The 23,147-nt window shown below is 32.7% G+C and overlaps 1 protein-coding gene across 1 annotated transcript; it reads right to left on the bottom strand.

Moving 5' to 3' along the window:
- Nucleotides 1–2,513: 2,513 nt before the first annotated feature.
- On the bottom strand, nt 2,514–21,908 carry LOC128162218 (uncharacterized). Its single transcript, XM_052825397.1, has 10 exons — nt 21,809–21,908; nt 18,046–18,354; nt 16,674–16,805; nt 15,956–16,054; nt 15,722–15,841; nt 12,683–12,891; nt 11,310–11,568; nt 10,408–10,458; nt 9,578–9,736; nt 2,514–4,544 (listed from the first exon to the last, which is right to left on the bottom strand). Exons 1-10 carry the CDS (start codon nt 21,870–21,872, stop codon nt 4,264–4,266), a joined length of 1,683 nt encoding a protein of 560 aa, XP_052681357.1. The 5' UTR covers nt 21,873–21,908; the 3' UTR covers nt 2,514–4,263.
- Nucleotides 21,909–23,147: the final 1,239 nt, after the last annotated feature.

The raw sequence follows: 23,147 nt of genomic DNA on the forward strand, positions 1-23,147 counted from the left end.
AAATAACGCGCATCTCCTGTTGTTTTAGAACTAAGCTCGAAATCATTGATTGAACGGGTACTTCAATGTTTCACAGCATCTATACAAGCAGAGGCTCAACCGGGCACAGGAAATGACGTATGGTTAGATCAAAAATAACATTTAGCTGTGATGCCCAGTGTTTCCTAAGATCCCCGCTGCGTCATTGTAATTCCTACAATTCAGAGACAAATAAATCCATCGGATGGCTTTCATTCTATATAGTTTAAACTCAATCAATGCTCTTCTTAGCGATTAAAGTGTAATTTAAATGTACTTAAATTGATCTTCGTATACTTTTGTCGTTGAATAACGAACTTTAACCAAAAAATCAAAGATAAAAAAATCTATATCGCTGTTGTTATAAAAAGAATTAAAAATCACATCGAAAAAAAAAACCCCGAAGTTTCGTCCGTGCTGCTAATTTAAGCTTTAGATAAGGAAACTGGTGGTAAACATTTCTTGATTCTTTTTAATTATAATATAAAATAGTTTGCCATTGTTATTTAGAATTCGTTGTAATTGAGTGTCCTTATTTCCGGACAGTTTAGCAGCAAGATGGTCTACGTATACATTGATGTTACAATGACATCAATAAGCGTTAATTTTAGGAGAAGCAACCTTGTAAAATATCTCATTATTATACAACTCTGAAAGTTAGCTTTAAGATTAATCATGCACCGAATGTCTTTCCATTGGGTAAAAACGCTATTGTCAAAGAGAATGACTTAATGACAAATTGAAATATAATTTTAAATGTTATTATAGATGTTTCCATGAAAAATTAATTTGGATGCCACCAATTCTTAAAGCCCCGAACGTTCAAAGAATTATGTCAATGATGACAGAAATATTCTACTCGTTACCAATGCCCGGGATGGCATGGAGAACGGTGCCTATTGACTTACTTCACAAGTGAATCTAGCTTACAATTACTTACTTTACATTTACTCTTTACAAGAATTATGTAAAATGGTACGTCTGCATCGCTTAAAATGAACGCCAACAAAAAACGTTGACTTTGCAAACTATGAAAGACTGTTATATCATCTATTTCAGCATCATTGTTCAACAGAATAAAGGAGTCACTTCACACTGTTTCAAAATTATTAGTACTATATATTCATGTCAAAAAAAATTAACTCCTACAAATCCAATAATCAAGACATTAGAGTTTTACATACATTGAAGGCATGTAAAACTTATCCGAAATATTGACAAGCAAAATAAATAAAGACTAATCTTCACAATCCTTATCTGTGTGTGTGTGGGGGGATGGGGGGGGGGGGGGGGAGTGCGTATTGCCATGAACTCGTATTTTAATGTTAAAGTTAAAAACAATATTATTTTTTATTTTACACCACTCCCCCTCACATGCGTGTCTGCTGAAACATCATCACAGGATCTCTAAGGGCACACGTGTTTTCTGTAACCTTTATAAATATATTTATGTTCATATTTACCAGTTCAACCTAACAATAAAATAGTTTTTTACGATTGATAGAGTCAAATGCTTTGGAGAAATCTATAAAGACACAATAGATCTTCCCTCGTTTTTTTGTAATGTATTTCTGCACTATAGATTGTAGAACAAAAATATTGTCAGTTGTGGAATATCCGTGACGAAATGGTAAGATGATCACAATATTACAGTCTATTTATCACCGTGTGTTAAGTTGTGTTAAAATTGGAAACAAAATTACTGAATATTTTACATGTAATGTCGGTGTTCGTCAAGGATGTATTTTAAACTCATGGCTTTTTTCAATGTACATAAATGAATTTATTGAAATGTTACGTAACTCTCAGTGTGAATGAATCTATATTACAGAACAAATATCGGATATAACCGCCCTCCTGTTTGCTGATGATCTTCTTATGATATCAGACACTGACTACAAAAGAAAATAAACGTACTACAAAAGGACTGTCTGAAGTGGAACCTAACAGTAAATATGTAGAAATCAAAAGTAGTGGTTTTCAAGAGAGGTGGAGTAGTTGCAGGCACAAAAACGGGAAACCTATGGATGTTGAGTCTTACTACAAGTACCTTGGTACCACATTTTCCTGCCGACTGAAATGGACCCAATGCTGTAAGTCACTGGCACTACAGGCACGAAAAGCATTAAATATGTTAAAACATTCCTTGAAAATCCCGAATCACCGTTATCCTAAGGTGTGTTTTAAACTTTTTGACAGCATTATCGTTCCTATTCTAACATATGGAGCAGAAGTCTGGGGAACTGATATCAACGAAGAGATTGAAGCTGTACAGAATGACTTTTGCAAATGGATATTGGGAATAAGCAAAAAGCCACCAATATAATGGCTAGAGGAGAATGTGGAAGACTATACTGGCTGAAAATACAAAAAATGGAAACTTCAAGATATCCAAGACAGTGTTTCGAGATGCTTTATAATTTGGATTTGTGCAGCAATCGTTCAACTCCAAACTGGGTATCTTAATTGAAATCAGTTTTAAATCACTACGGCTTTGGGGACGTTTGGTTAAGTGGTGGCCCAGGAGATTTAAAGGTCTTTATGTCAGAATTGAACCAAAGGGTGAAAGACTGTGCCCTACAGGAATGGAACTCAAAGTTAGACAATTCACAAAAGTGTGCTTTCTATGTGATGTTTAAAAAACAACTTGCATGTAAGAGTTACCTCTCATTTCTAAGCTACCCCTTAAAACAGGCATTAGCCTCGTTTAGGTGTTCCTTACACAAATTACGCATTGAAGAGGGTAGATTTGAGGGAATTGATAGTGTGGATAGATTATGTCAACTTTGTAATTTAAGACAAATTGAAAATGAAGTACACTTTTGTATTTCACTGTCCAATGTTGGAGGACTTTTAAAAGAAGAAATTTTTTGTTTCACTGTCCATCATTCAGAAAAGATGTTCCAATTTGTATTTACCATCTTTTTAACAGCAATGACCAAAATGTCATCAAATGTACAGCAATTTTTATTAAAAAAAGGTCTGTCAATAAGACAAGAAATGCTAACTCTATGACAATCTATGTTAAAACAATACAGTATTGCTCCTGTTTCAAATTTTCTATGTATCTACATTATGTATATAACATGTTTATGTTGCATATAGATATGATGCCTAAATGTACAGTGGGCAATGGCCTTTAAGTACCAAATAAACATCTTATCTTATCTAGTTCAACCGAACATAAATTATTTATAAATTAAAACACAAACACATAATTTATAGGATGACCTCGCATGCGCGAATGCAACAGACTTCGACAATAAAGAAAGCAATGTTGGCATCTTGCTAAAATGCCATGTGCAATTGATACACTTGTACATGTCAATGTAGATCTTGCGATATGTTTGGCTTACAATACTGCTTAATTACTTAATTAATTTCTGATGTATATAAGCTTTCAAATTCATGGTATAGGTACGCATAACAGAGTTTAACATAAAAATCATATTTCAATCGAAGGATGCTGGATGACACATTAAATATGTCAGATGAAAGATTAAAGAGGTATACCGCCTTTTTCCATTTTTCGGCTACAATATAGAGCTTTTGCAAACATCAGAAATGTTTTCAAAGAAGACAAATCACACTATTACCATGTTTAAAGACTAAAGAGTCTTAATTGTCCTACACTACTTCATTTAAATCTTTAGGTTTTGTTAGGGATATATTTATATATAGGAAAATAATTAGTATGCAATAAAAATTAAAGTTGGTTTTTGACTATTTTAAACACTTAAAACCAACGAAATCCGAGTAAAATAATGTTCTACAGGTTTTGTAAAAGTTTACATTGAATTAATTTTGGTTTAACGTGGACTTCGTACTGAAAATTAGACAAATATTTCAATTAGTGACTTTTCTAATACAACCATATTTATAACAACATATATTGAAAAGACGTACTATTTTTTGTGAAATGCGTGGACTCGTGGTAACGTGTAGGCCTTTTTTGATTTTGCGGTCGCTTTTAATTTCAATTTCAATTCCATCAAGTAGTAATTTATTTTCCCTTTTACTATAAGCATGAGAAGAAAAGCGATTATAAAATTACATGTATCTAATCTGCTGGATTTTAAATTTTACATTTTATTGTTAAAGTATGGGCACACCTAATATACAAAGACCTTTTTATAACACTATATTCTACTTTGGGATTACAATATATTATAATATTGAGCTCTTCATCCCAAGAAGATTAAAAGGGGACCACGACCAACCAGTCCTGTAGTGATACAAAATAGTTCAATAATCGTAGTAGTGCTCATTTTCGTCTGATTTCGCCAAACGTGACAGATCAGCACAAAGAAGCAATCCGCCAGTAACACTGAGGATACAGATCCCTAGATAACCGACATGTGCGGCGCTTGGTCGGGGGTCGGATGCGCATGTCAAGGATCGGCGGTACGCACTCGTGTTTCTGGTATCAATTGTGAGATTCTTTTTCAGGTCGTCTACTCTTTCTTGTAAAGTTGTGATGTTGTATATTATTGTGTTAGTGGTAAACACACAGGCAGTCGATACTACTAATAAAAAGAAAACACAAAATATGTAGTAAAAAATGCGGAACCAGTTTAATACAATGAATTCATTTTTTGAAATAATCTTATGTTAAGTTAACTTTACCTTGATGCAACTTTTGAAAAACATAACGTAAACATTTCAAACAAACATTGTGTCAGAACTGTGAGGAGAAAAGCACAACTATCCAATGTTAAGAGGCGTACATGTATGTAGAGCGTTTCAATAACTATCACAAATTAATCATAGTAACATGAATGTGAGTTATTTTAGACACATAATTATATATAATACGTACAAGGTCATTAGTTTCTATCAATGGATAAACTTAAGAGAGAAAAATATATATTACAATATATATATTACATGAATAAATGTAGTGCAAATTCTGTAGAGATCACCTATAAGTAATGCACCCTTCGCCAATCATTGAAAAATATGTACATGTGCAAGATTTCCATTTTTAGCTCACCTGAACCGAATGTCCAAATAAGCGTTTCTAATCACCTGCTGTCTGTGTACTATATTTTTGTAATAAAATTTGCATTATATTGTAGTCCCCGACACAACGTTTAAAATATTACAATGTATTGTCATCAGTTTCTACATATAAAGACGATATACTGCAGAGTATGTTTGCGCATGTGCGATATTTAACAGAGCGACACAGGAAAATGAAGAATTTATATATATATATATATATATATATATATATATATATATATATATATATATATATATATATGTAGATAAATAAAGCCTTGGTACAGCAAAAAATACTTAAATAAATAAAACAGAATGCGACAGTCCAAATTAAATAAATTGTTTACTGTTAGCGCTTTCAGCCATGTCGGCTCTTCAGACAGTTATACAAAATTAAAAACGTTGTTTGTAACGTTGTCAATGACGTCGTGTTTTTAAAGTTCATTATGACGTCACAATGTACATCAAGGTAGCGATGGCGTGAACTTTATCAACGCCGTTAAGCAATGCATAGACGTATAATACAATACATATAGAAATTATATATATGATAAATCTATTTTCGATTAAGTTTCGGGTTAAATATTTTAATAAAATAGTCCTCTTTTGTGGTTCGGGCGATTTCATTTGAATTCCACATTTTGTAAAACGGAAATATTTTAAATGTTCCCTTTCCGCACTTCGCAAAATGTTCCGAACATGGAGTGTTTCTCACTGTTTCGTCCTTTATTTGTTGTTTGTGGACTCTCACTCGGGCGTTGAGCTGGTTAGTCTGGCCAATATAATTTTCTCCACATGTTGGACAAGTCGCACAATATATCAAATTAGACGATTTGCAGTTCATTGGGGCATTAGGTTTTAAAATTTGGCCGCTTTTTAATATTATTCCTTCTCCCTCCTGTATAAGGTCACATGTTCCACATCGGGGGTCGCCGCACTTTTTGATGGAAATAGTATTGCTGGACGAGAACTTTGCTTTGGAGAGAATTTTCCTCAGATTCGGCGCTTGTCGTCTGCTGTTTATGATAGATGATTGGTTTAACAGTTTTTTCATATTTTCTGATTGTTCTAATATTGGAAAAAAACGTTTTGCTGATTTAAAAATATTATGGTTACACGGATTATGTGTAGTTACAAACGGAATTTTCTCATCTTGTTTCTCCTCCTTAAGGCGGGTCCTTCTAAGTTGTGCACTTAATTAATTAATTCCTGCACATTTGTATTGGGAATTTCATTTGACTACCAAATGGATGGAGATTTGTTTCTAGGGAAAGACGACCACAACATCAAAACAAACCTTGGAGGAACTACAGAAAAGGACCGTATCATAATTCCAGGAATTCTTCCTCGGGACAGAATTGGACTCAAAGAGCTCATTCGGGAAACTCTTCACAAATATCACGACAAAATCCGGAGAATTCTTTTTTAGGACAACGCCGGTCACAAACGAAGCGGAAAAAACAATAAACAGTCGGGAAAACATTGATTGCACAATTCCAACAGAGCCTAAAATCATCAACCTTTCGCAAAGAGACTTAAACACTGGTGAAATACAACTTCTAGAGCATGGTTTAAAATTCACACCAACACCAAAGTCGGACAAGGTTGATGTTGTCACGGACACGGAAGAATTTTGTCGAAAATTACGTTTAAAAGAGTTTTTTCAAAATGAAAATAACAATGACATATCTCTTGTTAAAAACAATAAGGGGTTCAAACCACCGTTAAATAGAGATAAACATCTGGAGGATTATATTTCATGTCTTCGCAACACTGCGAACTCCAACGTGACAGATAAAATTGTTAAGTCTAATATTTCCCACAAACAATATCAAGCAATGCAAACCTTGAAAAATGACCCATCAATTATAATTAAAAACGCCGATAAAGGAGGGGCTATAGTCATAATGGATAGAGACCATTACAAAGAAATGTCACTTTCTCAACTTCAAGATCATCAGTTTTACACAAAACTGGAACAGAATGAAGATCGGCGAACCATGCTCAAAATAGAAAAACTTACCAGAAAGTACCAAGACAATCTAACGGATAATGAAATTGAATATCTGACTAAATATGAGGTTAAATCTAGTAATTTTTATGGTTTGCCTAAAATCCACAAATGTAAAAATATCCAAGAAAACGTCAAAAAATGTAACTCTACTTATATCAAACTCCCTAGACCAAATGATCTAAAACTGAGGCCTATCATAGCAGGACCCGCATCTAGCACACAACGGTTAAGCAATATGCTGGATATCATTTTGAAACCGCTATGCACCAAAGTGACAAGTTACGTTCGTGATGATATGGATTTTCTGAACTACATCCCAGAAACAGTACCAGGAGACACGATCCTTGTTACATTTGATGTAAGCAGCCTATATACTAATATTCCTCATAATTTAGGATTAGAGGCAATTCAATATTGGTTGGACAAGCATCCAGATCAAATAGATGGTAGATTTTCAAAAGAGTTCATCTTAGCCGGACTAAAACTTGTACTAGAAAATAACACTTTCCTCTTTGATGATGAAAATTACCTACAGATAAAAGGTACTGCCATGGGCACAAAAGTTGCCCCTACGTATGCCTCACTTGTAATGGGGTACCTTGAAGAAAAACTTTATAGTATATTGCCGGATATCTTTGATGCCGATTTTACGCTATACATTAAAGAGAACTGGAAAAGATACCTTGATGACTGTTTCATCTTTTGGACCAAAACGGAAGAGGATCTTATAAAATTTCATTCTATCTTAAATGAACTGCAGGCCTCGATAAAATTCACTATAGACGTCCATCGTGAGAAACTCCCATTCTTAGATATTCTTATTATCAAAGACGGCGAGAATATCATTACCGATTTATTTAGCAAAGAAACAGATTCCCATCAATACTTGGATTTTCATTCATGCCATCCGTCTCACACAAAAAGGAATATTCCATACAACATGGCACGGCGTGTATGTACTATTGTGACTCACCCTTCTCTTCGCCTACAAAGGCTTCAAGAGTTAAAACAACACCTTAGACGACAGAATTACCCCGTGGAACTTATTAATGACGGAATTAACCGGGCTATGGATATTCCTTTAGCACAACTTAGAAGGACCCGCCTTAAGGAGGAGAAACAAGATGAGAAAATTCCGTTTGTAACTACACATAATCCGTGTAACCATAATATTTTTAAATCAGCAAAACGTTTTTTTCCAATATTAGAACAATCAGAAAATATGAAAAAACTGTTAAACCAATCATCTATCATAAACAGCAGACGACAAGCGCCGAATCTGAGGAAAATTCTCTCCAAAGCAAAGTTCTCGTCCAGCAATACTATTTCCATCAAAAAGTGCGGCGACCCCCGATGTGGAACATGTGACCTTATACAGGAGGGAGAAGGAATAATATTAAAAAGCGGCCAAATTTTAAAACCTAATGCCCCAATGAACTGCAAATCGTCTAATTTGATATATTGTGCGACTTGTCCAACATGTGGAGAAAATTATATTGGCCAGACTAACCAGCTCAACGCCCGAGTGAGAGTCCACAAACAACAAATAAAGGACGAAACAGTGAGAAACACTCCATGTTCGGAACATTTTGCGAAGTGCGGAAAGGGAACATTTAAAATATTTCCGTTTTACAAAATGTGGAATTCAAATGAAATCGCCCGAACCACAAAAGAGGACTATTTTATTAAAATATTTAACCCGAAACTTAATCGAAAATAGATTTATCATATATATAATTTCTATATGTATTGTATTATACGTCTATGCATTGCTTAACGGCGTTGATAAAGTTCACGCCATCGCTACCTTGATGTACATTGTGACGTCATAATGAACTTTAAAAACACGACGTCATTGACAACGTTACAAACAACGTTTTTAATTTTGTATAACTGTCTGAAGAGCCGACATGGCTGAAAGCGCTAACAGTAAACAATTTATTTAATTTGGACTGTCGCATTCTGTTTTATTTATTTAAGTATATATATATATATATATATATATATATATATATATATATATATATATATATATATATATATATTTCGTTTTTTGTTTGTTTAACCAGCATTTTAAATAAGAAGTTGTCATATTTTCTTAATCCTTTCTATAAGTTTTTTCATCCATTGTAAAATTTTAGGGCGTGTGAATCGAATGAATACACATAAGCAAGAATAGTGTTCTCATTTTTTTATTACACGTATAGGAAATGTGTAAGCGTAAGCGTAGAAATTAAATACTAATATGGCTGACGGATAATCAGAGATAGGGCAGAGATAGGGGCCGGGATACTATTCATATCCCCGAGCTTATCACGAGTGCTTGAATTTGTTCCTATTTGGTTTCATTGTGAATGAATGTTCATAATTAGACAAAGCTTCGAAATCAGTACAATGACGTTAGTGAGAAAAAAAATAAGCTGTCAATTATTCTACGACTAAAGGGTATATACATGTTGACTTTAACACTATAACTGGTACTTTTGGAGGGATTTATGCATATGTGTAAGTGTGCCTGTACGCATACAAGGCATTGCTTACCTGTACAGTTGAAGTCCGTTTGCTCCCATTGAGTCCCTGTGTAAGCAATGACACTTTTCCCTCCATTTGATTGGTAGCCAGGCATGCAAGTATATACAGTGGTGTTATAAGAGAACAATTTGTAGGCGTTCGCGATATCATCTGGGGGACTTGTTACACCTTTTAAAAAACCACCATATATACTGTATTAAAATTGGTTAAACTTTTAAGAATATATAATGGCTTTGACACAATCCTGAAGTTTGTCTCTGTTGTTCATTTAATCGACACACAAAATGTTTTATTCAACATGCAATATCACGTTAGAGGCATAAGTACATGTACATTTTTGTCAATATGCAAATCAGATTTGATTAATGGGAATTAAGAACATTTGGCATTTTAGTATTTAAATATGGTGGTTAGTGTGTTCCTAGCACTTACATGGAGTTGTAGGTGTTTTCCTAGCAAATAAACGGAATTGTTGTTCTCTTTGAAGTACTCACATGCGGTTCTTGTTGTGTTCCTAGTACTTGTATGGGTGGCTAGTGTGTTCTTGGTACTTAAATGTGGTGGTAAATGTGTGTTTGGTACTTACATGTGGTGGTTAGTGAGTTCCTTGTACTAAAATGTGGTTGTTAGAGTATTACTGGTACTAACATGTGGTGGTTAGTGTGTTCCTGGTACTTACATGTGGTTGTTAGTGTGTTTCTGGTACTTACATGTGGTGGTAAATGTGTGTTTGGTACTTACATGTGGTGGTTACTAGTATTAATTCCTAGTACTTGCATGTGGTGGTAAATGTGTGTTTGGTACTTACATGAGGTGGTTAGTGTGTTTCTGTTACTTACATGTGGTGGTAAGGGTATTCCAGTCCGATGAACAATTGGAACATCCGCATCCTAGCAGGTTGACAACAAATGAAAGATTAATTCAACAAGGTGATTACTTCATGAATAGCTATACTTGATCATTAAACAACATTAATACCTTATTCGTTGTTGGTTCATACGGAATTGCAAATTTTTTTAAATTCATATCATAATGTCATCTCTGTATATAGTTTATTTTCGCAATGTATGATAACTGTTATATGAATTATGAAGAAATCATGCCATTGTTTTTTATCACATGAAATTGGTGTAAGATAATAAATTATCATCCGGTTTTAATGCGATTTATTTATTGAAATAGTGAATACATATAACAATATTCGAACTGCATGTTTGCCAAAACTCAAACTGTTATAACCAAATATTCAACCAGTTTTTGTTAAAAGAAACTAAAGAGATAATACTTTTTCGGATGAAAATTATTCGTTTATATACAACAAAAGAAAATTTCATCATAGGAGGTATATAAAATAACAGGATTACCTATAATGCATTGTAATTTTTTTTTAGATAACTCCTTCTGACGAAAAGTTCTGTGTTGAGGTGATAAAAAAAGTTTTGTAGCTGATATGTTTAAAAAAATCCATTTCTTTAACTAGATAATTACAATTAAGGCCAAAAATATCTTATTTAAAAATTTAAGGCAATTTATTATTTTATAAAGGTTAAATATCAATGTGAGAGACAATATTTTCAAACAAAAGAGGTTATACTTTTCTATATTCTCTGTGTAATGGTCTGTTTTATTGTATTCATCAATGTTTAGAAAATTCGCTCTTTTAAGGACATTATCATCAGGCTTTTTAATGATCATGTCTTTAATTTCGATGGAAACTCCTGATTTATTACGCTTAACCTACCTGGCAATGTTGAATCCGCTTTAAAGACTTTGACTGACACACTGGCTGTAGTGGATTGCTGTGTAGGGGCTCCATAACCCCAAGTACCACCAATGAATATAAGGTAGTCTCCAGCACCCGGGTACCACAAATTGATTTCGTTCTGATTGTACGAGTACACCACAGCACCCATTCTCGCGAAGAAAGCCGAGCCGTCACTAAGCGCTGACCCTGCCCCCTCAAAAATGTAGTTGATATAGCTTCCGTCCACAGCTTGTGACTTGAATGAAACAATGTTCCATTTTTAAATATTTCTTTCTGGCGGGTCAGGCAATAAAGAAGATTGGGATGAGATAACGCAAATGCCCATTTGTTGTAATCGTAAAATACGTACAACTTTGAAATTTATTTTAGATATATTCAAATATATTTATTTATAATACAAGTTTGCAAAAGCACAATTTCTGACTATATTCTAGTAAATTGATCTAACGATTAGAAAAAAAAATATTGCTTTAATTTCAAATTTGATGGCATCGAACACACGGCATAAAAACCCTAGGTATATAAGGTTTAAATTATGTCTAGTGCTCTAACCATTGAGACATTTCAAACCAAACAAAGTACGCTGTTTGAATACTATGTGTGACAAGTTTACGGACTTTATAACTTTTTCAAAACGTTTAAGGATCCTCGAAACCCCGTGACTTCTACTTTTTTATGACAGTACGTCACAACATAGCGATTTTAAAGCACTGTAATAAAACAGTTATATATCCAATATTCGATGTCCTACTCTGTACACAGAACATTTTCTTGCTGTGTGGAGGACCCTTAATTGATGGGATACAAAATGATATATTTAATATATAGTGCATCTTTCCACATTTTTGCTTACTGAAATCGGTTTGTTTTCAATTAGACCTTATTTAGAGTATGAGAAACATATGGAGCACAGACCATTCTATGAAAGAAAAGGCCCTGAAGTCTAAAAAATGACACTTTTTGGAGGTTCGATACGTACACGCCTGTTTGAATCTACGTATTCCAAATATTGCACATATTTGAAGATTAAATCAATGATGTAACAAATATATATACATATATTGTTTTGAATAATAAAAAATAATATATATATATATATATATATATATATATATATATATATATATATATATATATATATATATATATATATATCAGATTAATTGAAATTTTAATTTTTTAGCTAGTATCTTTTCCGTGTATATGTAATTACAATCAGATTAATTGAAATTTTCATTTTTGAAATAGTATCTTTTCCGTGTACATGTATATGTATTTACAAGCCTTATCCACACATCTTCTTTGGTATTTTCATTGCAATCATGAAATGCGCTTTAATCACTACATACCTGCACAAGAAATATGTGGTTATCTATATTAAATGGCTGTGGCAGAGTGATGGTAGAAGAAACAGATATTCCCGAACCTCTTGTGTCCGTCTGAGTGAACAGAATGTCCGAAATGCTGAATTTCCATGCTTGCACATAGACATCGGCGGATGAATATGTATATGCTGATTCAGTAGTACTCCATCCATCCGAGACACAAAATACTCCATCTGAATCAAGAATTCAATAACGTGTTTGTAATGACTTTGACCAAAATCTTTGAAATTCAAATTAATTCTGGGACTTTGCATCGTCAATGAACGTTCTCTAAAGCTGTAGTCAAGAATTAGTTCAGTATTTTGACAACGGTAACTGTCGATGAGGTTTAAAAATAAATATAGCTGGGAAAAAACAAATTTTTTAAATTGTAAGTCCTTATACACAAAGAGACTAAAACCTTTTATTTGGGAGTTTCACGGTGGTATTTTTTTTTCACAGTGTCCAGTGTAATGTGTAAACTAGCATCAAAACAATTTATTATTTTTATTGGAAGTGCTTTTCACCCCCATTCCCCTTCTCTTGGCTGTGTTCATTAACAATAGAAGATAAAACCTATGAAACTTTGATAATCATAAAACAAACAAAAATATGGTATTTATCATTAATTAGATGTGAACCTGATATTGATGTTAAAGAGAGAGAGTTTCATATATAAAACATTTCCGTATTTTTTCCTTTTATTGACTTTCAAAAAGTATTGGTAATAGCAATGCATTACTTTACAATGTAATTTGCCCAAAGCTTGATACAATGAATATTTTTTATATCTGTATTTTATCTACATCCACTAAGAATAATTTCCTCTGGGTTTTTTTTTTACATTTTTTTTTGCGGAATTGATTGTAATTCACATTATTGAAACTGATAAGACCTGGATCTACGCATTCAAGTTCAAACCAGTTTATCCACCGGGTGAAATATACGATTTGGCTATTTTTTTAATCCAACGTACTGATGTACATTAACAATAATTTAGTTGCTTTTATTACCTTTTACAATCAATTCAACGAAGGATGTTAATTTAAACAATAGATGCTTTCTATTATTTATGAGGGCTAAGAACGTAGCGATCACTTCAGGAAAAAATTCCATAACGCGTATTATGTAATTTTTCTGCAATGTCACTACCTTCATACCCCCATGAATCCCCATGACCTTATATAAATAGTGCCTGTTTGGGAGGGTAACGGTTGAAATTGACATCCCGAGAAAACCATTGTCAGTCGAGGCGAACGAAGCGGGGATTGAAAATGTTTTTTGAGGGATATAAATTTTGAATGTTATACCCCTGTAAAACAGTTGCTATATAACTCTATACGAAAAAAAATTCAGCATTTTGACTGTTGGGCTGGAACTGGAACCTTGGGCCTTGGGCAACAGTTTGCGAGCCGGTCCGACAGATCAACTGTTGCCGTCGACCCAAGTCAACAACTGTATACTGTTACCCTCCCAAACAGGCACTTCTGTAGATAACGCAACGCGAGGAATTATTTTCCGCGTAAAATCGCAAGAGGCAACTCTTGCGTATTTTCAAATATCGCTTTTATTTTATTGACAATTTTAGATTATAGGAAATTTTAACAAAAAATTGGTGATCTCGATTTTATTTCTTGCAATTTGATATAAAACATCGGAATGAAGTACTCGCGTAAAATAAAGAATTTACAGTATTTATTTTATTATTCTGAATGTCTTACTTTTAAAGCAATATTAGCTGTATTTTTTCGAATTTATTTTTATGTAACTTTAACTTTTATGATAAATAAGATTTGAAAAAAATCATTAATTTTTGTAAGAAAAAATTTCTCTTCTAAGGAATTTATAGTAGATCAATTTTTGTACAGGACGACAATAATTCAATTTTGCTTCAATTGAGGCTTCTAAACGGCTGTTTCCACAAAAATAAGGCTAGCAAAAATTTAAGAACGGTGGTATATTTGTCATTTTAGAAGAAAATAACATCTTCGAAAAAAAATTCAGCATGAAAATTGCAGCTCATATTGCTTTGAAGAGCGTATATTTACATTCGACATAGTCTTGCATGTAAAGTGTGTGGAAAGATACTGCAGTTATAAGACCTTAAGGTCCAGATCTAGTAAATGAAAGATGCCTACAGGTTTATGAAAATCAAGATATAAATTCTTTTAATGATGCTTCATAACAATATCTTTGTTTCATATAGGGTGTACCGGGGCTTAAATTTTTGGTAAACACTATGTAAAATCACGTTTTAAACAACCATTTTCTATGAAATATGAGGGATAAAAGTAACAAATCTCCGAGTTTTGTCCATTTTTGACTGATGAAATATATCAAGAATGCCTACAGTCTCGTCCAAAAACGGCATTAAACAAGCTCTTGACCTCCTCTTTACAATGATGTCAAATCGAATATAGGTACCTTTGTCCGTGATTGAATATAGAATGTCAAAATATTGTTTTATTTTCCTCATAATTCCTTTAAACCCGTAAAATACATAAAATCAATTATGACGTCATAATGTTTCTAGCACCAAAAAGTCAGTCTGGAATCATTTACTAGGTCTTGACCTTAAGCTATGTAACTTGCGTATAACTCAACGAATATTGTAGACACATTTCACAGCGTTTTAAGTTGGTGTGGGACGCCTGACGATATTAATGTTGATAAAAGTACATTACAATCAAAATACAATATTTCACACAGACACAAATATAAATGGGGTATGTTTTAAAAAGTTTTGGAAGGATTAAAATCATAAAAGCCTCAGCGGGATTACCTACAGACTCGTTGTGTGTGCTCCAACCAATGAGCTACCCTGTTAGGTTACACTTTCGTGGAAAAAATACTTATAAAATTATGCTTCATTTTATTAAACAATAAAATTAAGCATAATTTTATAAGACTAGTATCTTTCCCAACAAAATCTCGATAGGAAGTACGTGACAATAAGGAGGTGTCCCATACCACTTTAATTTTTACAACATAGCTAAAAACGCATGCAAAGGATAAAAAACTTACATTGCCCAGACCCAATACCATTAGTCGCTGGCCAAAGACGAATGTTGCTGCTATCATATGCCATTATTACTCCACATACAATGTTATAGGAATAAACGGCTTGTTCCTTAAATACTGCACCTTGTATTGTATATAAAATAAATCGTTTACTTAATTATTCAAACCGCGCGCGCGCGCGCGCGCGCGCGCGAGAGAGAGAGAGAGAGAGAGAGAGAGAGAGAGAGAGAGAGGTACCTTGTGCTTCAGAAACAAAGCCATTTGGCAGTTTTAATTGTACAACAATTAGATCTGGATAATATCCAATGTTGTGTGGTATATCAGTGTAAGAAGAGCCTGTAAAATACAAACGATGAAAAAAAGTCCCTCATTTTTCATTACAAGAATAAAGTTGCATCGCATCGTTTCGGACAAAAGATAAGGCTATGCATAACTTTCGAACCAGTTCATTCCATTTTCCTAGATTTCTTGGTTACACCAAAGATTTTACATCCGTAAATAAGGGTGACACAAAGTATCAATTAATTCTTTGATTATTAAAGTTAATCTGAGTATTAGATTATTTTAAGTTAGAGCAATTTCTTTTTCATATAATAACAACGTACAATTTATTAGTAGAATAGACAAAGTACTAGTGTTTTTTTTTTCTGTGGCGATACAATCATATATAAATGCCTTCCACAAAAACGAAATACCAAAATCAAAATCAGTAGTTATGTGCTGTAGAAAAGAAAGTTATATTTGTTTAAAAAAAGAAAAAGGAGGAAATATTTGTTTTCTAAATCTTGAAAAAATAACCAGAGAGGGGAATAAAAAAAACCACCCAACAAAACCAATAGTCATCACAATATATCGAAAGGTGTTGACGCAAATAGATATATCAATTTATATTGTTACTGTAATGTATTGTTTAAATGAGCTGTTAATATCAATATCAGATTGACAACTCTTTCACCTGAAGTAGACACAGTGTAAACATTTGCAGACGTAAAGTTTGCTGGCGGGAAATCGCACATTCTCCAAACCCTCACTCTGATGTCAGCTGTTGCGTATTTACCCGCAAATGGTCCGTTGAACACAGCTCCACCTTAGATATAATAAAATGAGCAAGTACACCTACTATAAGAAGAGTAGTTGAATTTGGCTTCGAACGATAGTTTAAAATATGATATAAGACAATAATTTTCTTCATTTTCATTGGCTGAAAGTACATCAATAACATTCGTCCTTTTCCGAGATCGGCGCGAAAGCGCGTCCGTGAATATGATATTTCCTCAAGGGCGAAAAAAAAAAGAACGAAAAACTACTTATTGTTCATTGTAGCCCCATTATTGTGGTGCTATTTTTCACTTTCAAATAACTAGGTCAATGACCTACTTTTTCTGCTAGTGACCTCTAAATGTTTTTTGAAAAAAATGTCATAATTTGTCAAAATTGTCCACCATTTTCAAGGTTTTCTTTATTTTTTAATTATTAAAAATAATAAAACAATTTGTATATTTGAAAATGATAAAATACGAATAGCTTTACTAATTTTATATTTGAATGAATCGTTTTAAGCTCATATCTTAAGTTTAATTTAGTCCGAATTTCCTCTATCAATTTCTAAAATTGTACCAATTTTTGATCGAGTTTTACAAAAAACCGACTGATAGGAGCTCCAAACCATCGATTGCCTAAAACTGTTTTTATTGTCTGTATTATGTTGCCATTAACATTATATAAGGTAAATGATCACGAGAAATTTTATCTTGGATCGATTCTATGAATTTTAAAGATTTTTCCAATCGCGCGCCAGCCAGTGATATAAATTGATAGACGAGTAAATACAACCATAAAATATGTAAAATGATATGAAAAAACACATAAAAACTTAACTTTTGCAATTACAATGCAACAAAAAGTTTTTAAGAGAAAATAAGAAAATGAAAAAATTATTTCCTCTGTTTAAATTTTAATCTACTTTTTTCGGAGCAAATCTTCCTCAAATAAACAAATCATGGATATCAATAGCTATATTTGTTAATAACGTTGTTATTTTGTGCTTTTAAAACAACTTTGGACTTCAGATATTGAACTTTGTAAAAATATTTGTTAACATCTCAAACCCTGATTAAACGTAATCCTTAACGTTAATTATTGTCTTATATGATATTAGTGATTATCAAAAAAGGGATTGCTTGAATTGGCACATATATAAGAAATAAGGTATCATTTTGGATTTATATTGGGATATAAATACGGGTTGGTCACGTGATCAAATCCCATTCAAATATCTAAATGAAAAAGGGAGATAAAACCAACAGAAAATATGCAAAATTTCTTACCAGTGTAAGCAAACACGCCGTCCTGGTTACTGGAAGGAGTATTGGAGATGATAGGGGTGTAGAGCTTCACTTCTTGATGGTTATAGATGTAAACAATCCCCCCATAAGGATTGGGATCATCATCATCACGCTGACACGAACCAATCCCAGAAAATATCTGCTGCTGTGAGCCTTCGGTCACACGGATCTGCACGTCCACTTTGGCGGGGTACTCGTTGAGGGGGTGGGGGATGACGGTCGGACTGGGTTGGTTTTGTGTGAAGGTTTGCCAAGTACTCAACCATGGTGCTCGGATACAGAGCATGGGATCTGTTATTGAGAGTGTAGTGAATATATATATATATATATATATATATATATATATATATATATATATATATATATATATATATATATATATATAAATATATATATATATATATATATATATATATATATATATATATATATATATATATATATCAGCGGTTAAATTATTGTTCTTAAGGTTTGTTGGAAATTAAAATTAATGATGCATACATCGTGTTATTTTTTCAAGAAAAATAAATTATATACCTACATGAAAACCGCTTTACACAATCATAATTTTATTTTAAATTCAGTTATTTTTAAATGATCTAATTGTTAAAAAACGTTATACACTTGTAACGTGTCATATACTACAAATGGAACGTCTAATTTTATGTTTCTATGATATTCACCATAAAGCAAAACACGCTTATAAAGAAGGACCAGAGACGGCTGTTTTGCTTCATTCGTTATATCCGTTAGCTTCACAATTTGTTTACACGAGGAGCGTCAGTTCATTATAAGCGTGTTCACTTTAAGTGCGTGTTACTGTATATAAGTATTGAGCAAGTACATTATTTTTAGGAGTTGACTTTCCATATTTCTTACAACAGTACATATACTTTACTAATTAACAAACGGCATTGTTGACATTTTCCATTTGCTTTACAGTTTGTTTTTAATAACACTTTATTTTTAAAATACACACCTTTCAATTAAGACAGTTGGATGCATGGCTTAGGTTATTTTTAGACTACCGGTATATTGATCTCCTTATAAAGATGTAGGAAAATGTTTAAACTTATGAGCGTAAATATTTGAAAATTAAATTTCTTTTAGTTTATTGCTTCAAAATTCATATCTAAAAATAAAGGGAGGTCTGATGGGGTATCTGTTACATGAACTCGTACAGGTAACCACCACTGATTTAAAATGTTTTCAAGTACATGTACCGGGTACATGTATATATATTTAAGAAATAAACAGCGAGTTCAAAAGTTCACTAGGTTATGAACTTCGTTGGTCACGAGATCAAATCCTGTGAAACCCGAAAGGCTCCTCAGATCTAGAAGATTTGATCACGTACTAACCAAGTTCATATCATGGTAAACTTTTTAATATTGCTGTTTATTACTTACATTTACGTTTGAAAAAGGCAAACCAACGTTTACAGTTAAAAATTTACTGTTCATGCACATTGTATGAAATGCGAGAGAAGAAAAATTGTTTTAGAACCCCCAACCCCAACCCATCCCCCCCCCAAAAAAAAAATTACAATCAATGATTAGAAATGTCATTATTTGTCTCTTATCAACTTGAATAACGGAAAATAACAAGTAGGTGTTTAAAAAACAGATTACAATAAACGTGTACAATCAATTAAACTAGAAAATCCGTATTCATGGTACTCATTAAAAGTAGCGGGTGGTAAATACGCCGTTATACAAATGTTGGGTCCAAAACATTCTGTATGTATAAAAATTAATTAGGTATACAAAATTAGGTACACAAATTAAATAGGGCCACACAATTACCGGTACGCGGGTAAGTTAAGGCAACTCCGAGTTTAAAGACCGTCAAAATAATGATGATCAATTTAAAAACTGTTTATTTTTTATGAAAACAGTGCTGAATATCAATACCAAGTGAATGTGTTCACCAAGATATTATTTTTTTACTTCGGAATCGACTCGATCTTTGAAACTGCCGTGCCATGGTATCACCTGACAGTTAAAAATATATCACTTTTTTACCTTAACTAAAAATTAAAAAGTGTTACAATACCCCGAAGTTTATTTGTATGTTTGATACAATAATTCGATCGGCAATTAGTTCATGTTTTTTAGTATTACTGCTAGAATCCTATTGTTAATCGCATATAATAAATATTGTCATTATATAAAGAAACCCCCTCAACTTCTTCAATTTCACTGAAGATACTAATGTTACGTTTTTTCATTTACAACAAAGAAGCAGAGGACTCTAGCAGCACTAAAACAAAATATCCATGCCTGTATTATCCTACTTATATCCCATGCCCACTGACACCAATCTTATTCTTGGGTATCTGTTTTAAATAAGTCTTATTTCGGCATTGTTTACACTGCATTTCGATGATTTGTCTCCCGACATTGATCTCTATTTAACATGCTTGTGACGTCATCAATGATAATTATACGTAATACAGAAAAATCGAAGATATTTTCAGTTAGAAGAGTTTCTAGAGAAATTTTACACCTGTAGTTCTTATAATTTAAACCAGAGATAAAGTTAAAATTGACATGTTTCTGGGTAAAATATGACATCATGCTGCTTATTTTGACGTCATATCGATCAGAGGAATTTTTACTCAATCGATCGCTGAGAGTTGCCTTATCAAACCCGCGAATACCCCAAATTCAAGTTATGCACAGTCACAAAATCTACAAATCAATGATTAAAACGACCTATTTTTCGACGGATTACGTGACTTAAGCATTTCAAACTCTACTCTAAAAATTATGGGGTTTTTTTTCACGTTATCGCATGAACGCCGCGGGAAAACGAATAACATAACACAACGGCAAATGACGTGATGCGATGATGCGCTAACTCTATTGTGACGTCATAATTGATTTGATTGTATATTGCTATGATGTCATTTTTTCATTATTATTGACGTAATACGGGATTTTAAGGTCAAGATCTAGTAAATGATTTCAGAGTGTCTTTTTGGTGCTAAAACCATTATGACGTCATAATTGATTTGATTAATCTTTTCCTGTATTTTACGGCTTTTAAGGAATTATGTAGAAAATAAAACAATATTTTGACATTCTACATTTCATCACGGAAAAAGTAATATCTATATTCAATTAAGGAATGAATTCAATATTTATTTGTTTTATACGATATAAAATGGTTTGGCAATGGGGCAGTTTACGCTTTATAAACCGTTTTTTGACGTTAGTCTTATTATGACGTAGGCAACATTCTTTATACGATATAAAATAATTTTTTAGCCAAGCAGAAAGCGCGTTACAACCAGAATTAAATTGTTCCTTCATATTTTATTGAAAATGGTTGTTTAAAACATGCTTTTTCGTTGTGTTTACCAAAAATTTAAGCCCTGGTACACCTTATGAAACAAAAATATTGTTATGAAGCATTATTAAAAGATCTTATATCTTGAATTTCATAAACCTGTTGGCACCTTTTATTTACAAGATCTTGACGTTAAGGTGAACAGATTAGTTACCCACGCACTGTAGATACTCGTATTGTTTTTAAACAAAATTAATATAGTTTATGTCGATCACATAGATTACTGAATTTGCCTTTGTAATCTTATCTCAAGATTAATACATTGATTATTTGTTTTTTTCCAAAGTATATCCTTCACAAATATATTAGTATCCTTCTATTCATGGAATAAACTTTTTTTATAGTCAGAGTCTCAGAGATAAAAAAAAAAGAAGAAGTAATTTTTACTTACTTTTAAGGGATAAGAGAGCAACTATAAAAATACGTAAAATGAATGTACTTGATAAAATCGCCATCCTTCTCCTCGTGAAGTATGTACCTTTACTTTTGCTATAAACTAGTTTCACTGAAACAGTTTTTTTTCCATTGGCCTAATCAATAAGTAATTCGAAAAGCTATTTGAGCAGTGTACATTTAATTAACTATTCACACAAGAAGCATTTATCTTAAACCTTTCATAAACAAGTAATTACATAATCATTTATACTTCTTAACGTTTGTGTATCGATTTAAAATAACCCTTTAAGAAAAGGTACAAGTTTTCTTTAATTATTTTTTAAATCTATTTTGAAACTGGATTTTTTTTATCATAATTATTTTTTTCAAAACTATGCAGCAGTTACTTGAATTTCTATTTACGAGCGGTGTTCAGTCTTAACGACCTCTGGGTGCTAGCTCCGACGGCCCACAGTAAACAGATCGAGATAGATTCCGAAAACCATTTATCTGTGTATGTATATATATTTGAGCTTTAACTAGTAGTATTAATCTCTGAGATTGTGTCAAACTTAGTGAATATTTAGTGAATTTAGTGAATTTTTCCAACTCTCGACCTGTGTATGGAACTCGTTGAGAACGCGGGGGTGTTAAGGAAGCATACAGTATGGAATCTGAGTTACATGTAATTCAATGAAATCAGAAATCTTAGTTATTATGTACATATTCAAATATCTTAGTAACGAAACGTAGACCAAAAACAAATAAAAAATACTGAAGACAATTTTTTTTCCAGAGATTAGTTTTTATTACGTAGATTTACACAATGATGACGTCATTACTAAAAGTTGAATGTCGTGTGAATTTGATCAGAAAGCATTGTAAACACATTCAAAATATAACTAATCTAAGAACTCGAATAAAGTATTGTGGTGTGATTTATTGAGAACTGAACATAAAAATACTGGGGGATATGTTAGTTTTATGAATCATTCGCTAAAAGGTATGTAAATTTGCTTTTATTTCTTGGCCAGGCTTTCCTCTGTCGTTGTTTACGATATAAAATCCGACTAGAACAACACAACTCCGTATATATTGAACTTGAAATTTTATACGTATCGTTAGTTTGATCAATGGTTAAATTGAAAAGTGCTGCTAAAACCCCATGTTGCGTGTTGTTTTGATGCAATTTGCCGTTTTCCGTGCAAACTTTATAAAAGTTGGGAAGGTTTTACGAGATCCGGGTGAATAACTTTTTAATAAGGAAAAACATAGGATTCTAGCAGCAGTTTTGATTAAACTGAGATGTTTTGGCTTCACTAGGTATGTTTATTTTATTTTGGAAACCGCGGGGT

Source organism: Crassostrea angulata, chromosome 1 (assembly GCF_025612915.1).
Source record: "Crassostrea angulata isolate pt1a10 chromosome 1, ASM2561291v2, whole genome shotgun sequence".
NCBI classification, from domain to species: Eukaryota; Metazoa; Mollusca; class Bivalvia; order Ostreida; family Ostreidae; genus Magallana; species Magallana angulata.